Raw genomic sequence first — 19,245 nt, forward strand, 5'->3', positions numbered from 1 at the left:
ACCTTTGTTTTTGTTGCAAAATCCAACTTTCTGTAAACTTTTCTGGGGAAGAACATTCAAAAGGAAGTAAAAAATGCAGCTAGCAGCTGTTGTTCTAGATGTGTGTCACACTCTGTAGGGGTAAGTATGGGGAAACTGTTGGATTTAGGGGTGGCAGAAGCCTTGGGCTCACAGAAAAAGAGAGCGTGAGAGAAATGGGGTGTACACAGCGGTTTGGTCCGGGGCTGGAAGTTAGTCAGGAAAGCAGTGAAAACACTGAATTTAAGGATGAACTGGGAAAGAAAAGAAAATTGGATTTCTATGAGGTTTTATTTGTTCAAGGTATATAAAGTGAGTGCTTTATCTCTCTTATACCACCCTTCCCAGTGCATAGCCCTTAGAGATACTGGAAATGTTGGTCTTGCCATCCCATTCGCATTAGTTGCTCCCAAGAACAGAGGAAGATGCGACTGGCAGCACCTTCAGCGGTCGGGAGGAGGCAGGTGCTCCCAAGGGAGAGCTTTTTCTTAGCTATCTGAGACAAAGGGATGCTGACGAAAATAGACAAAACTCAAGTAGTTTTAAACAACCTGGGAAAGAATCCCTGTTTCTCATGATTTGTCATGATTTGCTTCCAAGACCTTCTGATGCAATACATCTGCTGGTTTTCAAGCCTTCTATGGATTCTTAGAGACCTCAGGGAACCGCTCATACTTATTTACTACACGCTGTTTTACAAAACTGTTCTAAAATTTCAGTAAACTTCTTGACTCAGTTAAACCAATATACTTTTTATAACCACAATTAGGCCTGCAGCCAAGATTTGCACAGTTCCATTTGATCTGTTTCTGAATTAATAGTTTTGAGTTGATTGTGAAGGTTTTGAATAGTCCTTATTTTTTCACATCCAAAAAAGCAGTAATATTGAAGGAGATATTCCAAAATATTCCAGACTTCTTTATATAATGTACCAAAGTAAACATAGTGAAACCAAATCATCTCATTTTTTCTTTAGAGGTCATTCTGAAGTTCAGTACAGCTCTTTTTTGTACATGATTTGGTTACTTATGAAAGATTAAGAAATCCAATCCTGCTGTTAAATTAGCTGAAAATATTGTTGGGAGTTAATGAGACTGACCATAAAACTACCTCAAGGCATCTGATTTCACCTACTGGTAACAAAGGCTGGATTTTCCCAGTGCCAATGGCCAAGACGGCTCTCGAGATGGCAGTTTCAGGACTTCCAGCGAATTGCTTATTGCCCATGAAGCAAAGTACAGCCCTGCTGGGGTTACGTAGGTGGTAACAGTGGAAGGTAAAAGTTCCCAAGCTCTTTTGAACCAGCTAATTTGAATCTCAGTAATAATCCATTAAATAGGCTATTTGTGTGCTGCAGGCTCTGGTTTTGTTGGGCTGCTACAGCACCTGAGTGGTGGGTAGGGGCTGTCTGTAGGCAGATGCTCAGGCACAGGGAGTTAAAACATTAGTGATAAAGGTAACCAAATGCAATGGTTGGAAAGCCTTGCACATGGCACTGAAGGTTTCACAGAAGAAAATCCAAGAATTGAGATTTTGTTAAGCAGCTGGAAGTTCTCTTTCTCTCTCTCTCTCTGTGTTAAAGTGCCTCCTTCATTGCAAGCCCAGTTGCTGTCAGACTAACCTTGCTTTTCAGCATGTTTTGCCCTTCCAACTTCTCCTGTTTGCCTGGGGAAAAAACTGATTCCTCGTGGTTTTTGCTGTTGTAACATCTGATGTTTTCTTTCCAGTTGCCGGATTCATTATAAGGATATGTACAATTTGTTACGTGTAATTGCTCCACCCCTGGGCTTAGGAAGGAAGTGCCCTCATAGGGTGGCATACAAGGTTTGGAACTTCAGAGACTCCCTCCAGCATTTTCAGTTCTGGTTTTGTTTCTTTTTTACCCACCCCCAAGTCCAAACGCAAACAGTACAGAAAAGAAACTGTAACAAAACTAACCCCTTGCCTGAAAAAAGGAATGATTGACTGACTGCCTCCTTTTCCTTGGATGCATCTCTTCCCTGTCTACTCCCACACCCCAGCTGGCTGGAGACAGGCAGCTTTATGAGACAGTGAACCCTGCAGCTTCTCTCCTGCCGGGTCTAGGTGGGAAGTGTTGGGGAAAAGCAGCACAGCATCTGAGCACTTTCTCTCTATATATGCATACTGAGAGAAATGTCATCCCAAGATTTCTAGGGAGTAGCAAGTCCATTTTATTTGGGCTTCATAGCATTGTCACGCCAGTTGAATGACCAGCATTTGAACCCTTCCCTTTCCTGAGCTGAAAAGACATTTGATCTGGGCACTGGTTAACTGGGCAGCAGAGTGGCATGGTTACCTGGGCTGGGGGGAGATGAAGGGACGAGCTTTTCACAGTACAACAGCAACAGCCAGAGATTGCCTTAGGAACAAAATTACATCTCTGAGATCATAAGCTATGATGGACATCCAGTGAAACCTCCTGCCTCATGGCACAGGAAAAGTATACTGTGCTTGGGAGCTGAGGTGGGTAATTAAGGACAGATCTTGCCAAGAAATCAGCACAGGATGACACTGGGCTTCAGTGGGGTCCCAGTTACAGGCAGTGATTTTCTTGCAGTCAGTGCGTGGAGAGCAGAAGATGAAGGAGAGAGAAGTGGAAGCAGCCAGCATGGAGCTTACTCTTCTCTTTCACTCCAGCCCAGGTGTTTTCCACACCTGATTGGGGATTGAGAGTTAACAAGCATTGCAGAGAAGACATGAGACCCTGCACCTCCAGCCAGGGAGCAGGGGCAGAAGAGAGAGGCCATTGGCTGTAATTATAATTTGTGTCTCAGCAGCTTTTAAATTAGCTCTGGGCTATAAAACCTGGGTGGTATTTTAACTGCATTAGTTACAAAGGACAGGAATAGATCTTTTTGGCTTGGTAAGTTCTCTCTTCCACCCCCTCCTGCATCAGTGCTTTGCATAGGAATTGAGATCCATGTCAGGGGAGCATGCTGGTGTGTGAGTGCCTGCTTCTGTAGCTGTCCTGCTTGAGAAAGAGGTTTCAAATGGGTGCTTAGGTCTTGGTTTCCCTCCTGGTATAAAGGAGATGATAATACTGTCCTGCTTTTCCAGGGGTTAAGCATTAATTAATAACATGCTGCAATATACTTAGGTCTCCTCAGTTGACAGGCAGCACAGATTTGCACAATATAATAAGCAGGCAGCTCGCTGGGAAAACAAAATGAGATTGTCACAGTCATCCTCCCAGTTTCAGTAGTCAGAAAAAGGCAAAGCAGGAGAACTCCTTGCTGTTTCTGCATCCCTTGCTTTTCAGGGCAGGATTTTATTTACCAACAATGTGCGCTGAAGGTAGATGCCATCAGTGTGCCATCAGCTGGTCTAAGGGCCTTTCCCAAATCTCTGCAATTCCCAGTTCCCTCTAACATGCAGGACATCCACCTGCCTGTGGTGGTGGAGACAACCAGTTAACGTTGTCTTGATGAAAGAGGGGCCCCACCAAATGTAAGGGAGAAACAGGTCCCCTTTCCACCACCTTCCTGCAAATTGAGTGCTGGGCTCTGGTTTCGTCAAACCTGAATTTAGGCTGGAGCAGAAATTCAGCCTGGCTGACGTTTTGCAAAGTTGCACCCTTGGCTTGGCATCAGAGCAGTCCCAGTCTGTCCCCTGAGTGACCACACCAGGATTGGCTTTTTGCTTCTCTCGTAGCCCACAGGCTACCCTGAAACCTAAACTTTTTATTCACTGAAGGAAAGCTGAATATTTTCTCTAAGCCCTATCTCTCTCTGTCCCATAACTCTGCCTACCAGCTCTCCCTGGCATGGTGAATACAGCCTCTTGATTGACTGGTTTGGGGGGTGAGAAGGGGAAGCATCCCTCCACCCCCGCAAAGAGCCAGCCAAACCCGAGCTCTCCCCACACCTTCTCCACTCCAAGCAGAGACATCAATCATTCCCCACAGGGACCCACGTGCCGAGGCACAGCTCCGGCCACGGGATTTCCCTGCCGTGATGAGGAGACGTTGGGCATTGAAACACAGCAACGGAAGAGGAGAAACCTTTCTATTTACCTACCTCCTTGTTTTGGTTTTGTTTTCCTGAGAAATCTGATTAACCGGATCTCTGTTTTCTTGTCTGCTTTCTCTTCTCTCTCCTCCTTTTCATTTGCTCCATTGTGTTGCGTTTTTCCCCATCCCCTTCCTTCCCCTGCCCCGCCCCGGTCTGGTTTGATTTCTGTGTCCTCTTGCTTTTGCCTCCCTCCCTTTGACTCCAAGCGGGCGCATCAGTTACACAGACATGTATGAGATGCTGAGACACATGTCCCCACCTCTAGGCCTTGGAAAGAAATGCCCTGCTCGTGTTGCCTATAAGGTAGACCAACCTCCCTAGAAACGCCTGCCAAACCACCAGCTTTTTGTGCCGTGGCTGAAGTGGGTACCGGTTTTCTGTGGCATTAGTGTTGTTCTCCTGGACTTTTCTGGTGCTTTCTCTGCTTTCCAAGCAGACTGGATTTGGGATCTTCTGCCTTTTTTTTTTTTTTTTGTAACCTTTTTTTGGTCTTTGAAACTATGGCACATCAGTTTGTCTTTCTAAGTATGTCTCCGCTATCTCTATCAGTGTTTCTATCTTTCCTATCTCATTCTGCTTCCATTTAGGCTAATTTGGGGAGGGAAGGTGCTAATGAGCGAATTACCCTGCCAATATGATCCCCATTTGTCTTCCTACAGCTCTTTGACTATCCGTTCTCACTAGCCCTTCAGTAGTATGTTGGTTTTTCCCCCCTCTTAATTAGATTGGAGTAATTAGAGTAGGCAGTACTGTAGGAGTTAGCAAGCTATTAAACAGAGGCAACACCAGAAGGGCTCCTTAAATACCCGCATGAAAGAAATTATTTTAACAGAAAACATTTAAGACAGTAAGATGAAGAAATCACTCAAACTTATTGTTTATTCTGAAAAACTTTTTAATTGAACCACAAAAGTGCATTGTACCCAAAAGGCTGCTAGCTGCTGCCTTTCAGACACTGCCTGGATGAACGCAGTGAGAGAGACACAGAGCTGAAATCACGGAGCAGACCCAGACCCTGCCAGTGAAAGTCACGCTGCTCTCCCAACAGCTCACATGGCACTTGGAAATTTGTTTTTGCAGGGGTGATTCCTTAGAAGTTTTTAACATTGAACCTCATGGTTTTGGAGGGAGAGGTTTGTCATAGGCATTTAGCATTGGTGGAATTGAGCATCCATCAAACTCAACGGGGTTTTTTTGCTGGTGACGTCATTTTGGCCACCGCCAAGCCTAATTACTGCATCCCACCATGACTGGTGCAATGGATCCAGATCACAACAGCCCCTCCAATAGTGCTAGTTTTTTCACTGAGGCCCTACAAAAGCAAGATTTTGTGAAGAGACTCAAGCTAAACCCAGACCTGGGCCTGCCTTTATGTAGGGCACTTAGCAGCAAGAAAAGGTTCAGATGCAGCTTCCTACAAGATCCTTCCTCAGTGTGTTAGGATTTAAAATAAAAAGAAAATTAAACTTAACCTTAAAGCTAGCCAGTTAGATAACTTTTCTACATGCCTTTTAATTTGTTTCTGGCCACTTTGGTAGCTGCTTTACAAGAGCATCTCTATTACGAGCAATTCATACCCACCATACCAGAACCAAGCTTGAGAAACCCAGCTATGTCAAAATGCCCAATCCCAGGTCTCAGCTATTTCAGATAGATGAGTAGATAGATAAACACCTATATAGAAGTACAAATTATACACAGAAACCCAATGATTTGAAAGTAATCAATGTCTCTCTCCTTTTAGCAGCTCTGAGTTTCCACTGACTTAAAATGGAGCTGTGTCCTGCTGAAAGTCTGGCATTAGGTGTTAGCAGCTGGGCAACCAGATCTGCCCTGTGGTCACACGTGCATACCAGAAGCATAAAGCTCTCCTTCCCCCCCACCCCCCCAAATCTTGTACAGTTAAAAAAGGAAGAAAATAAAAGGGGATAAAAAGATCACATGTTAAAATAGGCATTTTAAACAAGACTTTTGGCTGATTTTCATAGTATGGCATCTCTGTGCCTCTATGTGATTGTTCTCAACTGTTGCAGCAGACTTTCCCCAGGCAGAGGTACTGCAGCTGTGCCTTCCCTAGTCTGTCTTTTCCCTGTGAGTTAGCTGGTATCTCATTTAATTTGTTTGTCTTTCTTTACAGAACAAATCCACAGAACTTAGGTACATATGAATGGTTTCTTTTTAAAATACAGACTCCTGATTTTTTTAAAGACATCTTTAATTTTTACCCATGTACTGAGAAACCTCTAAAAGGTATCTGTGTATGACTGAACCATACATAGAGATGGGTTCAAGTCAAGTAGCTCAAATCTAAGCTGAACATCAGATTTCTCCAGATCCGAATTTCTTCCCATGGTGTAAGCCTGCAGCTTGGGCTGACCCTCACTCCCAGCTATGGCTGGTGATAAAACTAAACCCTCATGGGGAGGCAGTACCAGTTTCTGCTTCCTCCCTCCTCCACTTCTATGTGCAGCACTAGGAACAGCATGACCATGGAGACAGATTGGTGCTGAGCATCTTCCCGCAGAGGATGGCTGTGTGTAGGTCGCGGCATCCCCCTGCCCTACACCTGCTGGGTGCCCCCCCCCCCCCCCAGTGTCACTCTTTCTGTCCTCCCACAGTTGATGGGAGACTTGGTGAGGACGGTGCAGCCCACCCAGCCACCCACACCTCCACGCAGAGCCAGCGTGCAGAGGGACAACGACCCCCTTGTCCTGCAGCTGTAGCTGAGTCAGTGCCGACAGCAGCCAGAGCTTTGCCTCTGTGCTGTTTATGCTTTCTCCTTCTGAACCAAATGATTTGTTAAAAGCCTTACTGTTCTGTTCGGCAGAAACTCTTTTGCCCCACATGTCCACCCTTTTTCTTTCCATATATGTTTTTCCCAGTTCTCTCTGCAAATTTTTTGTGTGTTTTCCCCCTGTCTTCGTCTGTGTTGCCTTCTCAGTATGTGCACACTGTCATTTTGTTTGGATTTTTCCCTCTTTGCAGCCTCTTTGGCTGCTGTCCTTCCTTTCTGCTGTTTTCTGGTTCCCCTTTCTCAACTGTTCTCCTTGGTTGGTGTGACCAGCCCCTGCAGTTTCGTGTGCGTGGCTTGCTGCTTGCCGGGAGGTGCATGTGTGGGGTCCTCTGGTCGCATTCCTTGAGCACCAGGAGAGCTCTATCCTGCCCTGGGGGGGAGAAAAGGGTGAAGGAACTGAATTTTAGAATCTCTTCTACCCAGTCAGATGAAAAGAGGGAAGAAAATCACTTTGACTTCACTCTGGTGTCTTGAGATTTGATCACTTGTCCATTTTCAGACAAGGGTGGTAGTGGGTTTTTTCCTCCTTTTACAGTCATGTATTGAGACTTTGAGGCCTTTTAAACAGACTCAGCTTGTCTATAGCAAAGGGTCCTGGGGTTTTATATGCTATTCAGTAGTAGCAATAAGGGCAGAGCGGCAGCCAGTTTGCTGGCAGCTGGAGTCAGTCTGTCCTTTGCACCACAGAGCTTTGTGTGCATCTTTGGAGAAAATGGGAGAAGGAAATGCCCACGACGCTGCTAAATCTTTCTGGCACTACAGTGCCATCAAGATATCTTGCAGGTTTCTGCAATAGTGGGGTTGGAGAAGGGGTTTTTTTGAGACCCTGACGGCGTAATTCTTAGGAGCGGTGTGGTGCTAGGAGAGGCAATGACCCAAGCCTTTCCCTACTGCTCTTCAGCGTCATCTTTTTACTTCCCTCTCTGGGGACAGGAGAAGACACCATTGCCAGCAGGCACATCTCCACCTCTGTCCAAGTCTAGCTCTAGGTGAAGCCCTGCATGGAGTCTGCAGGGCAATGATGGCAGCCGGAGGGGGCTCTTGACTTTATTTTGTGGTTCTGTTGGTGCTGCCAAGTATAGCTTTGCACACCATATTTCAAGGGTGATTTACTGCAGGAATTAGGAGGGCTCTGGCTCTCCCTTTAGCACCTCCTGACATACCCAAGGCTCCTGGATATGTGATGGGGGGTGATCTCAGAGCTGAGCTGGCTCCTCATCTGCACCAGGGCTGCACCTCACCTTGACTGTCACAGCCAGGTGGATTTTAAAATCTGGATTAGGTCCCTGAAGGCTAAACAAAAGTTTGAACGGTCTGTTTGCTAGCTGCCCAGCCTTGCTACCTCTTCTGCACAGAGCTAGCATCATGCGTCACTTTTGCTGGTCAAGGAGCAAGATTACATGTCCTGAAGGTAGGATGACCACTCTATGCAACAGGTCCAGTTGTGTGCCAGAGACAGAGCCCACGTTTCACAGCACAGACCTGGCTCCTCTGTTGGCTGTGAGAGGGAGGAAGGCCATGGCCAGCCTCTCTGAAGCCAGCAGAAGAGTTAAATGAGAGTAGAATAATTACAACTAGGTCAGGGTGAATTATTCATAGCAAATAATTTATTCACCAAACTCAGCCTCGTTTCCCACAAGCAATGCTCCATTGTCCCGAATTTATTCACGTTTGGGGATTATTCCCAGAGCAGTTCTTGTCCCAGAGGCTGTGCGAGAGCTGCTGATGGGATGCTCTTAATAATTCAAATCCATTGGGGTGCCAGCTAGTTTTCCTGGCATTCATAGCTCAGTATGCTCCTCTTCCTGCTAATGTTTGGACAAATGTGTCGGTGAAAAAAATTTATGGTGCAGATATTTCTGTTCAGTGCTCACTTTCTGGGTCAGGCTGGGAACCAGCAGGAGACCTTTTATGCCTGCTTTTGACACTGGGATGAATTTTCCCCCATTTCTCTAACATGTTCCCTGCCTATTGGGACATGGTCCAAGAAGTTACTAAGCAGAAGATCTGTAGAAAGGGCATAAATTCTGTCAATTCTGCTTGACACAAAGGTTTGGTTTCTCATTAGCGATGTCTTTGTTTATTTGCAATTAAATCACTAGTAGAAGCTGAGGGGTGTCTGCACCCCTCGTGACCACACAAGTAATAGGAGTAAAAAGTGTTGCCTCCCTAACCCTGGCTGTAATCGGTTACTACCTCGTTATCTGCACAGAGTTAATTAGGAGACTAGTCTAGAGACAATACTGCAGCTCCTGCCTCTGGGGCCTTTTCCTGCAGAAACATTAACGAGCTCCCCTCGCCCTCACTTGCTCGGGAGGGGGATGTCTCCGAAACCACCTAATTAAAATCAAGGGCTGGAGGAGGGTTCCCCAAGCGCAGTTGGGAAATAGGAGCGGGGACTCCATCTGCTGCCGGCTGCTTTTCCTCAAATGCTCTTGGAGGAAATTGGGGATGAGGAGGGGAAGAGGAGAAGCATGGGGAGCTGGGAAGCCCTTTCCTGCCAGGTCTGGGCACCTGGGAGGGATTTTTACCTTTTTTTTTCCTGCTCCCTAGTTATTAATTGAGCTGAACATCTCTCATTTCTGGCTGGCAATTCCCAGGGCACCCCAAGTGATGCAAGCTTTTTACTAGTGCGGGGAAGCATTGGGTCCCCTACCATCTGCATCAGCAGGCTTGTATGTTTTCCTTTTGGGGTCTAGAAAGATGGAAAACTATCCAAATAAGATTTTTTTTTTTAATCAAATTTTCGTGTCGTATTCCAAAGCATGAGGAGCTGGTAAGACATGGTCTTGAAGTGCAGCTTCAGCCAGGAGAAACAGCAAATATGCGGGGAGATGTTAATTTTACTTTAAACTGTGTACAGGCTAAACAAATGGTTCGGGTTCTTTTAACCATGTTGTTGCCCATGCTGTATGAAAAACAGAGATTTTTCTCTTCTATCCTGATTAAGAATGAAAATCAAAAGTTCTTGATTAATTTTTCAGAGAGAAATTTTGGGTCAATCAGAATATTTGACTTTGAGAAATTTTACCATTTTCAATTAAATTCCTAGAGAAAGGTAAATGAATTAAAATATAGGCAAAATTAGGAAGTGGCTTTGAAAGGATTGAAATTTCTTGCTCTGCACATGTTGGAAGGAAATACTTTTTTGTTAAGGTTGTTTTATAGTATTGGGGGGGAAATGAAGATTTCTTTTTGTTTATGGTTTCAGTCTTTCAGTTGCATTTCTGGCACTAGCAAAAGGCACCAGACAATGTGCAGGCAAGTTCAGATGCTGAGTCCCTCCTCTGGGATGGCTGTGCCAATATCTGGCTGACTCCTTGGCTCCTCTGGGTGTCAGTGGTGGTGCGGGGACATGGTGTGAGCATGTCTCACCAAACTGCCTTCTCCCTTGCCTCCCCCACATGGTGTGGTGGCAAAGCTATTTTGAATCAAAGATGAATCAATTTCTTTCTCCCAGCTGCTTCATCTTCAGCGGGAGCTCTCCTAGAAATGTGGTGTATCTTTTTGAGCAACAGATTTTCTCAATTTGCTCTTCCAAGAAAGTTTTCACTGATGTTGGGAAGGATCTGGGGTAGCTTGTAGCCAAAACCTGTTGGGCTTACCTGCAGGAGTTTATAAGGCACTTCTGTCCTATTTAATGGCTTTTTTGGCTAAGAAATGGGCAGCTTCTCTGCCCTGGTAAGTGCAACTTGCAACCCACCTTGCAATGCAAGTGCTCCTCAACTGGCTGCCAACAACCTGCCCCAGGGGAGGACGGGGAGATGCATCTCTGTTTGCCACCCCAATAGAGAGAAGAGGGGGAGACATCCCACCCAAGCCAGACCAAGCCTCCCCTCTCCTGACGTGACCTCTAGAGCCAGTGGCCCCCAGCTAGGGGCTGCAAGATGTGCAAGGACCTCCACAACAACCACACCCTCTGTTGGCTGATGGTTTATCAGATCAGAAATTGCAATGACCTAAAGGTGTCTGGGTTAACCCGTTTGACCAGTTTTCATATTGGGATGGAAAAAAATGCTGTAGAGCAGGCAGTGCTGAGGGTAGCGTGGGGAGGAAGGAAGGGACCTAGTCTAGGGAGAGACTCTTGAGGTGGCTGTTTGCAGCACTCCTACTCAGCACTTGCACGTGAGTTTTGCTCAGCCAGCCTTCCTGCAAGTATGCAATTGCAAGTGTGCGTTCCCTTTGAAAATCTCCCTCTAAATCCTTTGTCCTTGATTAAAATTTAGGAGGAAAGACTATCATATAGCATTGTCATGTGGCCTGGATTCTGCATCCATTCCCTTTGGGAATTTGTTCTAGAAAGTCAGTTGGGGGGACCTGGGACATCTCAGTGCCAAAATGTTTCTTGGTGCTAGTTTTTGTGAGGATAGAGCTCTCCTGGGAGGAATTATTTCTCATCTGCTTGTTCTTCACTTCCATGCATCTTCGTTCTCTCTCCATCCCTTAACTCTGTCTCCCACTGAACTGGGATTCAGTGAGACTCTGTAAGTGGTAACTATGGGCTTACGGGGATATAATAATTGTATTGCGACTTTTTGTGTGCTGAGGGCAGAAGTCTGAACTAAAATCCTGTTTCTTTTGACACAAGTGAACAGAAAAAATTGTTGTGGCATTGCCAGCATTTGATACTGTCGTTGAATTATAAAGGGAGGAGAGTCTTGGCTTTGATTTCCCTATCTCTGAAGCTTGTCAGACATGGAAGATAACCTCTGGTCATGCTTTAAGAAAGCTCTTTGAGATTACAATGGTTTGTCTCAGACTTTAGGAGACAGGGTAGGTTGTTACATGAGTCTCTTGTCCCTGCTGCATGCAACAAGATCCGAAGACGTGTAATAAGATAAATAAGGAGGTCTCGGCTCCTCTGAATGTCAGCTCACTTCAGAAGCAGTTGTTTTGCACTGGACCAGTGCCGTGTTCCCTCTATCAGCACCAGTACATGTTCCCTCTGGGGGGGATGTTTTCTCTTTGGCTGGCAGAAGGTACCAGGGCTGGAGTCTGTCCTCTCTCAGGACACCAAAATACCTAAGGGAGCTCAGTTCATACCACTGGGAAACTGCTTCGGGGATTTCTCTAAGCAGGGAGGCTAACCCACTGATGGAAGGGGGACCAAGTCTTCATTCACCAGTCTTGGCTTGGTTTCAGGTAGAGCATAGGAGTAGGAGTCAGGGCTCATACTGAGCCCTCCGCCCCTCTCTGCCTTTCGCCTTGCCTGAGACTCCAGGCAGGTCCCTGCTCTCAGCTACGCCATGTTTCCCTTCACCAGCAAAACCTGCCGTTAACAGCGGTGCTTCTACTGCACGGCTTCCCCAGGCCAGCAAGGAGGGTGAGCAGGGTTGCACGAGGCACCCCTGAGCCACTGCAGGCGCATCTGAAGGGAGGATTGCACCAGCAAAGCTGCATCTCTGAAAAATATTCACAGCCCTTAACACTGCATAGTATTATAGTGCACAGAGCCAAAGTGGGATCTGGCCCCCTCTGTGTACTCTCTGCCTCGGCGAGTCTGCAGCCCGCTGCTGACTGCGCTTAAATTTCTTTAGCAGCATGTTGGGCTGTTGTTAAACAAAGAGAAGGTTTCTGTACAGCGATAGGGATCAAAATAGCAGCCTGAGCAGCTTTCAGATGTGAATGAAATTCCCTCCTGAGCAAGGGGCCCAGGCCAAGCTAATACTTGGTTTTACCCGCTGCTGCGAGGCTCTGCTCAGACAAATTAATGTCCAATGACTTCCTCGGGTTGCGTGTACCCTCAGAGAACGGAACCACAGAGGCTTGTCTGATACGGCTCTGGCCAAGGAAGTTTCTAAAGAGCTTGTGAAAGCCGAGGAGCTGAGAAATCATTAGGTTGCCGAAGGAGGAGAAATCCATCCTTTAAATGCGTTGCTAAGGTTATCAGCAAGGCTTGGAGAGTGCTTCTCCCCATCTGCATTTACATGCTTTGCTGCCAGCAGTGTTAAGGGAGCCACAGCTTTCCAAAGCAACCTCCGGTACTTCACTGCTTACAAGAATGATGAATTTGCCGTATCAGAGGTGTTCCTAACTGATGATGGGGAAGGAGTTGCTACCAGGTCTGAAGATCTTGGAAGATACTGATCCTGGGGAACTGTTCCGTGTTTGTACTGAAAGAACATAACTGGGGGAAATTATAGTCCTGCTTGTGTTAATCCAGCCTCTTCCCCTATGGGTAAGGTCCACATGGAGCTGTGTAGCTCATTGGCTGGAAGGAACAGAGTAGACCTTCAGAACTCTTGGGATGCCCACAGAGAAAGAAGGTAAGAGACAGAACCAGTCTCCAATAAAAAGGATATTGCACACCTTTAGTTATTAGCAGCCAGTCCCAAACTGTCCCAGAGTACTTGAGCCACACCACAGGGCTCACCAGCCTTATTTTCCAGTGTGCTTCTGGCTGTGTACAAAATGCATCATCACAGGACCACTCCTGAGTCTGCACAGCTCCTGTACAAAGCATTCACCTCCTGTTGTCATTGCCACCAGAAGTGTCTTCCTGGCATCCCGCTCACTGGCAAGGCCCCTGCACAGCTGGAAGAAGCACAGTCACTTTCTGGATGGAGCCGCATCCTCGGATGCTGGATGCAAATCCTCCATCACCTCACTTCATTTGAGGGTCCCATTTGTTGCTGTTGGTCCTGTTGTAGAACAAGAAAATAGGTGAAGGTAACCGATGTAGGAAAGGATGGCAGAGGTGGCTTCCTGTTTTATATCTCCTGAGCATGTTGTTTCGGCAGGCGTGATGGGTACCAGCCACATGTCTGGAGGCTGCAGACATAGTTGGAGACTTTCATCAGCAGGGTACCAGGCTCTGAAATGGGATGAAAGCATTCAACTGACTTTTTTTGGAAGAACTCTCTTTGTAGGATTACAGTACAAATGCTGGCAAGTCAACTGTTTAACCACTAAAGTCACTGTTACAGCTCAAACCTGCTCCTGAAAAGGAGTTGAAGTCTATATGGAGGAGATGCATTTTAGCTCAGTGCACAAAAGGTAAACACACATTTGTAATCTGGCTATTTCTAAGGGCTGGCAGGTGAGAGGGAAGGGTGGCGGGGGGGAGGAATCCTGACCCACGCTCACAGCCACGACGTTTTTCTCTCCAGCGCCTGGTGCGGATGAACATGCCGATCTCGCCTGAAGATTTAACCGTCCACTTCACATCCACGCTGATGGCCTTGATCCGCACTGCCCTAGAAATCAAACTGGCCTCAGGTGAGAGGGAGGTGATGTCTGACAGCATGCGGGGGCTCAAACCCCAACTTTTCTGTTGGCTTGGTGTCCTCCCGAAACCACAGAAATTCTGCCCCAGGTGGAAATCCTGTTTTCGTATTGCCTGCGTGCACTCTGCCAGCGCCCAAAGACAAGGGGGCTTTGGGGACAGGCAACAGAGAGGGGTCCTGAACATCACTCTGCCTTTGGGGTGGCCTCATCCTGGCATCCCTGTTGATGAGATGGGGACAGCTTTGACCATCCCAGCTGGGACATCTCCAAGGAGAAGCCCTGTGCATGTGCTCGTTGCTGTATAACAGAAACGAGAGTTTCCACACCCGTTTTCTAAACTGTTCCAGCATGAGGGGAAAAAACAGCCCTTCCTCTGCAATTGCTATCTGCTGGCAGCAAAGCAGTGACACCAAGTGCCATGAACCACATTCTGCCTTGAGATAAAATTTAATTATTTAAGTGTTTAATCAGGCATTTACTTGACTTCCCAATTAAACATTTCAATGTAATAAAATACACTGGCCTTTTCTCTGGGTCATTACACTATTTAATCAGGCTGGCTGGGGTCAGAATCAAGGCATGACTGGCCAAGGCACTTTTATACCTAATTTAAAAGCTAACAGGAGGTAACAATGCTCTTACAAGCAAAGGGCAGGGCAGGGTTAGGGTGTTGTGCTTTTCCTAAGTGGTCTTAGGCCAGCCGTTCAACCTCTCTGTATTAATTACCTCCCTCATATGTTGCTTAAACTTTGTCTTTGTAGCTTTGGGTAGGCAATGCTGGAAGAAGACAAAATTTTGAGGTCACTGGGACTCCCTAAGGGAGTGACAGTGAGTATCAGACACTCATTTCTAAGGATGCATTTAGGACTGCCCAGGATTTTAGGGGCCAGCACCATGTTTTAGTAATAACCTCTAGATAAGGAAGCTTAGAGTTTATATTTTAGGATTCTAGTTACCTGTCAGCAATGGTAATTCAAACTTCCTTTTTCAACTGAAAAAAGGCTCCCTCCACCCTTTTTTTGGCCGCACACTGGAAGGGAACTAGAGAAGAGAGCTCAGTTGATAGTGCTGGATTCTTTCTAAGGTTTATATCTGCTGTGGGTTGTGAGTTTTTGACCCGTTTTGTTGTTATGTGCTTCATTTGAATAGGTTTTGTGTGCTACATTTAATTGAGTCTCTAGTGGGACTAACAGGCCCTTAATAAACCCTCCCTAATGAGTTTCGGTGTGGGAGTTCAAACCTCCATGTAGCAGAGTACCCAGAGCCTCCTCCCATTACTTTTCTCTTAGAAAAATAATCTCTGTCATTCAGATGAACTACTTAATTGCCTACTGTGCAGTGCATTCATTTGGGAGCTGGCCTGTTGGCTTACATATACTTTAATCACTTTCCACTTGTGTATTGAGACCTCACTTTGGCCATTTGAATAATGCCGCTATGTTCGGCTCTTTCTGTTCTACATTGTGATATAGCTGTTGTTTGATGCTGCTGATACAGAACAGCGTGCTTATGTCTCATTGCCAAAAACTTCAGAAAGAGTTGGTGGAGAGGGTTTATAATCAATCATGGCATTGCTCATAGTCCAGCACCTCAGACCGGGTCCTTTGCATTGCACCCAAGAGGTGCTGCTGCTTTCTGCTGACTCTGTCCAGCACCCCAAATGAGCACTTGGGTAGAGTAAGTCTGAGCTTAGGTTTAAGCCCCAAGTAACAGCAGAGGGTCAGTGGGTTGGAGCAATGATGGTCCTGCTGAGTTCACTCTTGTCACGGAGGAGGTCACCGACTCCCTTCGCGAAAGCTGCTGCAGCTGGTGCTGGCTTGGTGCTGTCAAGAAATGGGAGTGAGGGAAATGCCTTCTGTGCTTGCTGTGTAAATAGCAGTATGCGCTGAAAGGACAGGGATTTTCACTCTTCTTCATGTGCCTCTTTCTCTTCTCTCCCTTTCTGCAGGGGGTGTTAAACAGCACCAGTGTGATGCTGAGTTGAGAAAGGAGATCTCACTGGTTTGGCCCAATCTGTCCCAGAAGACTCTGGATTTGCTGGTGCCTCCTCACAAACGTAAGTGGTTCATCAGCAAGCACCCAACGCATCCCAGCCACCTAAGAAGCCCAGAGTAGGTTTCTCCCTCCTTGCCTGCTCTGTCTGTAGCCCCATCTAGGTGTACAGTCATCTAGAGGATGCAGCAAAGAAACCGAGTGCTGTTCAGCTTCTAGGTATCCTCTCTGCAGGGTTCACAGCCTGCACCTCCATGCCATGGTCACACAAGGAGCAGGAAAGCTGAGGTCATATTTGGCACGTATTTCATTATGCTACAGTAAAATTCCTGTACTTAGGGAAAAAAAACTCAACAAACCACTTTGCCAAGAAGGGACCGATGCCCTGTGTGGCCTCTTCCAGAGGTTTTTCATAGCTTTGTCTGCCTCCAGCCTGTGCCTTACAGGACAGGAGAGCCATTTCTACCATCTGACCTCCAGAAAACTGGGAGAAGAAAATTAAAGTTTGCTGAGAACTTACAGAATCAGAAGTGAGGTATTTTGGGGCTAAAGGCCTTTGTGTTACCTGATGAAGGCCTGGGTAAATGTGCTGAGAAAATGGAAAGTTTGCCATTATCTTGATTGGCCCAGTCAAGGGCCAGGATTCCTGATTAATGAGAAACAGTGCAAAGCAATAAAGGCATTGTTAATTAAGAAAAATGAGGGAGCTGAGGAGGTGCAAATCAGTGAGTAGTGACTGCTGAAGTATTTTCCTTCCCTCCTCTCTTGATGCCTATATATCTGCTGCTTTAACTCTTTGCTGTATGGTAAGTGCTCCATTGCTGTGCAGAGAAGGGCTGGTAGCATATCTATGAGGGTGAAGAAAGACATCTGGAGAAATGAAATACTCTTTAAATGTATATTAGTCCATTATGCCCTGGTTGACTGTAATACAGAGAAATAGGAATAAAGCTTCTTTGTTGATAAAAAGCTGGCTGTGGATCTGGTATTAATTTAGCAATTCTTTGGTTGGCAATGCTTACAATGCCACAGAGTTTTCCTGCCTGGTTTTTTTCTACATGGTCTCTGTGAATGTTTGCCACAGAAAGCAAGAGACAGGGGCCATCCTCCTCACATGTGAAAGGCAGCAACAGGCAAAGATCTGATGAATTCTGTTGTAAGCTTTTCTTGGTCTTTTTTTCTTTCCCCCACTTTCCTGTGTCTGTTTTGCCTCATTATTCTAATGTCGCCTGTTCTTTCTCCTTGTTTTTCACGCCCATTTATTGTTATTTCTTGTGCTGGTTGACTTATTTTTCTCTTCTCCTGATCCTTTCCCATTCCTCACCTGAATGTCTCTGCTGCGTTTCACCATCCTCTGACAGCCGACGAGATGACTGTGGGGAAGGTCTATGCAGCGCTGATGATATTTGACTTCTACAAGCAGAATAAGAACAGCAGGGAACAAGTCCACCAGCAGCCTGGAGGCCTGTGCCAGGTACTCAGCCAAAAGGCGTCCTTCTTGGTCCTCCCTCTTGGGCAGCCTCTTCGCCAGCATTGGGCAGCTCCCACAAGAGTCACTGGCACGTTTCATCCAGAAAGTCTGGATGCTTCTCCAGGCAGGGTTTGAAAATGCTGTCTCAAAAATGGAAATCTCTCCTGAAAGTTTCTCTCTCTCAAAAAGTATAAATAAAAAAAATTGTTGCAGTTGCCTTTTCCAGTAGGTCTGGAAAGATCTTTTCCAAAAAATGTCAAGTGACATTTGACAGCCTAAGTCCTAATTTCAGAAGTGGCCTAGGGAGTGGGGAACATCGAAAGATTTCTTTGGGACACCAAAGAATTATTGAAAGCTGATGATAGTTTGGCTATAAAATGTTTAAGTTACTTTTGAAAAATGGGAATTATTCAAAATCATTTGGGGTCTAATAGATTTGAAGATTTTCACCATTTCTCGTAAATATTTCCACACAACTGGCTTGGGATTGAAACCCCAATGGTTTCCGATAGGATAAATACCTATTGATTTCAGGATGATCATCCTGATCTCCAGCATGGCCTGTCTGTCTGTCTCACAGGTGGGAGGCCACAGCTGACCCAGTGTCACAACAAGCCGCCTGAATTGCACAGCCCCTTTGGTCACATCAGTGTATGAAATCCCTGCTGTGCTCTGGTGACCGGGGGAATACTTTGTTAGAGGGAAGGGGGATTGCAGCACAACTTTGGCTTGCGCAAAGCTGAGGGCAACAAGTGTCCTTCAGAGCCTTTTACAGCTATGGGAAAGCTGGGGTGTGCTTTCTGCTGGGCTGATCTCTCAGGGTGACGAAGTGGTCATTTTATTACCTAGGAAAAGCACTGCAGCCCATCCTCTCCTTACACAGCTCTGTCTCTGACAACCTTTCCTTATGCTTTGCAGCCTGGACCAGTATCGCTCTTCCACCCCTTGAAGGCTACTTTGGAGCAAACCCAGCCCTCAGCATTCAACAACGCAAAGGCGTTCCTTCGCCAGAAAAGCTCAGCTTCACTCAACAATGGGGGTGCATTGTGAGTATCCTGTGAGGTCCCCGCCAAAGCTGTAATGCAGAGAAGGGGCACACTGGGTGTATGCATCAACCCTGACCACTGCTGGTTCAGTTGCTCTAAGAGGTGGGGCAGCACAGCTGGTGATAACCAAGACCAGCAGCCCCTTCATGGCTGGGACAATTTCCCACCGGTGGCTACCAACATGCCTCCATGTGGCTCTGCTTCTCACTGCTGCCTCAGGTGCAGTTATCCATGCAGTAGTAGCGTTGGGTTCTCCAGAGCGGCATGTTTTCTTAACGGTCTCCTCTGAATCTTAATTGGAGAGCTTTCTGTTGTGGCTGGTTGTAAGTGTGAGTTTGCTTACAGGAATTTGGGATCATTGCAAAACAACCAAATAAACGCCAACCCACCAACCACCACTGCAGTGAGTTCTTGGGAGTCAAAAGGTCCTTGGGAACAAAGTCGTCCCTAGAGCTCATGGCACTTGGTAACAGCAAGAGCTCCTTGAGAGTTTCCAGGACAGAATCTGACTCTTTCTCTTTGGGCAAAATAACACCTCTGCAGAGAGCTTACCAAGCAGTTATAGTAATCGTGATCCCTAATCAATTCTCCATTTCCTGTTCTTCTTCAGGTGACTTTCCTCTGGGTCACAAGCACTATGGATTTTTAGTGATAGACACCTGAAGT

The 19,245-nt window shown here is 46.3% G+C and overlaps 1 protein-coding gene across 1 annotated transcript in view; it reads left to right on the forward strand.

The window, feature by feature from the left end:
- CACNA1B (calcium voltage-gated channel subunit alpha1 B) overlaps window positions 1-19,245 on the forward strand; it is a 310,121-nt gene that overhangs the window by 278,476 nt on the left and 12,400 nt on the right. The window contains 5 exon segments of the mRNA XM_075054744.1: window positions 4,256-4,352; window positions 13,953-14,061; window positions 16,019-16,126; window positions 17,424-17,536; window positions 18,452-18,579. Coding sequence (XP_074910845.1) covers window positions 4,256-4,352; window positions 13,953-14,061; window positions 16,019-16,126; window positions 17,424-17,536; window positions 18,452-18,579 — 555 coding nt within the window.

This window comes from Buteo buteo, chromosome 23, assembly GCF_964188355.1.
Source record: "Buteo buteo chromosome 23, bButBut1.hap1.1, whole genome shotgun sequence".
Classification (NCBI taxonomy): domain Eukaryota; kingdom Metazoa; phylum Chordata; class Aves; order Accipitriformes; family Accipitridae; genus Buteo; species Buteo buteo.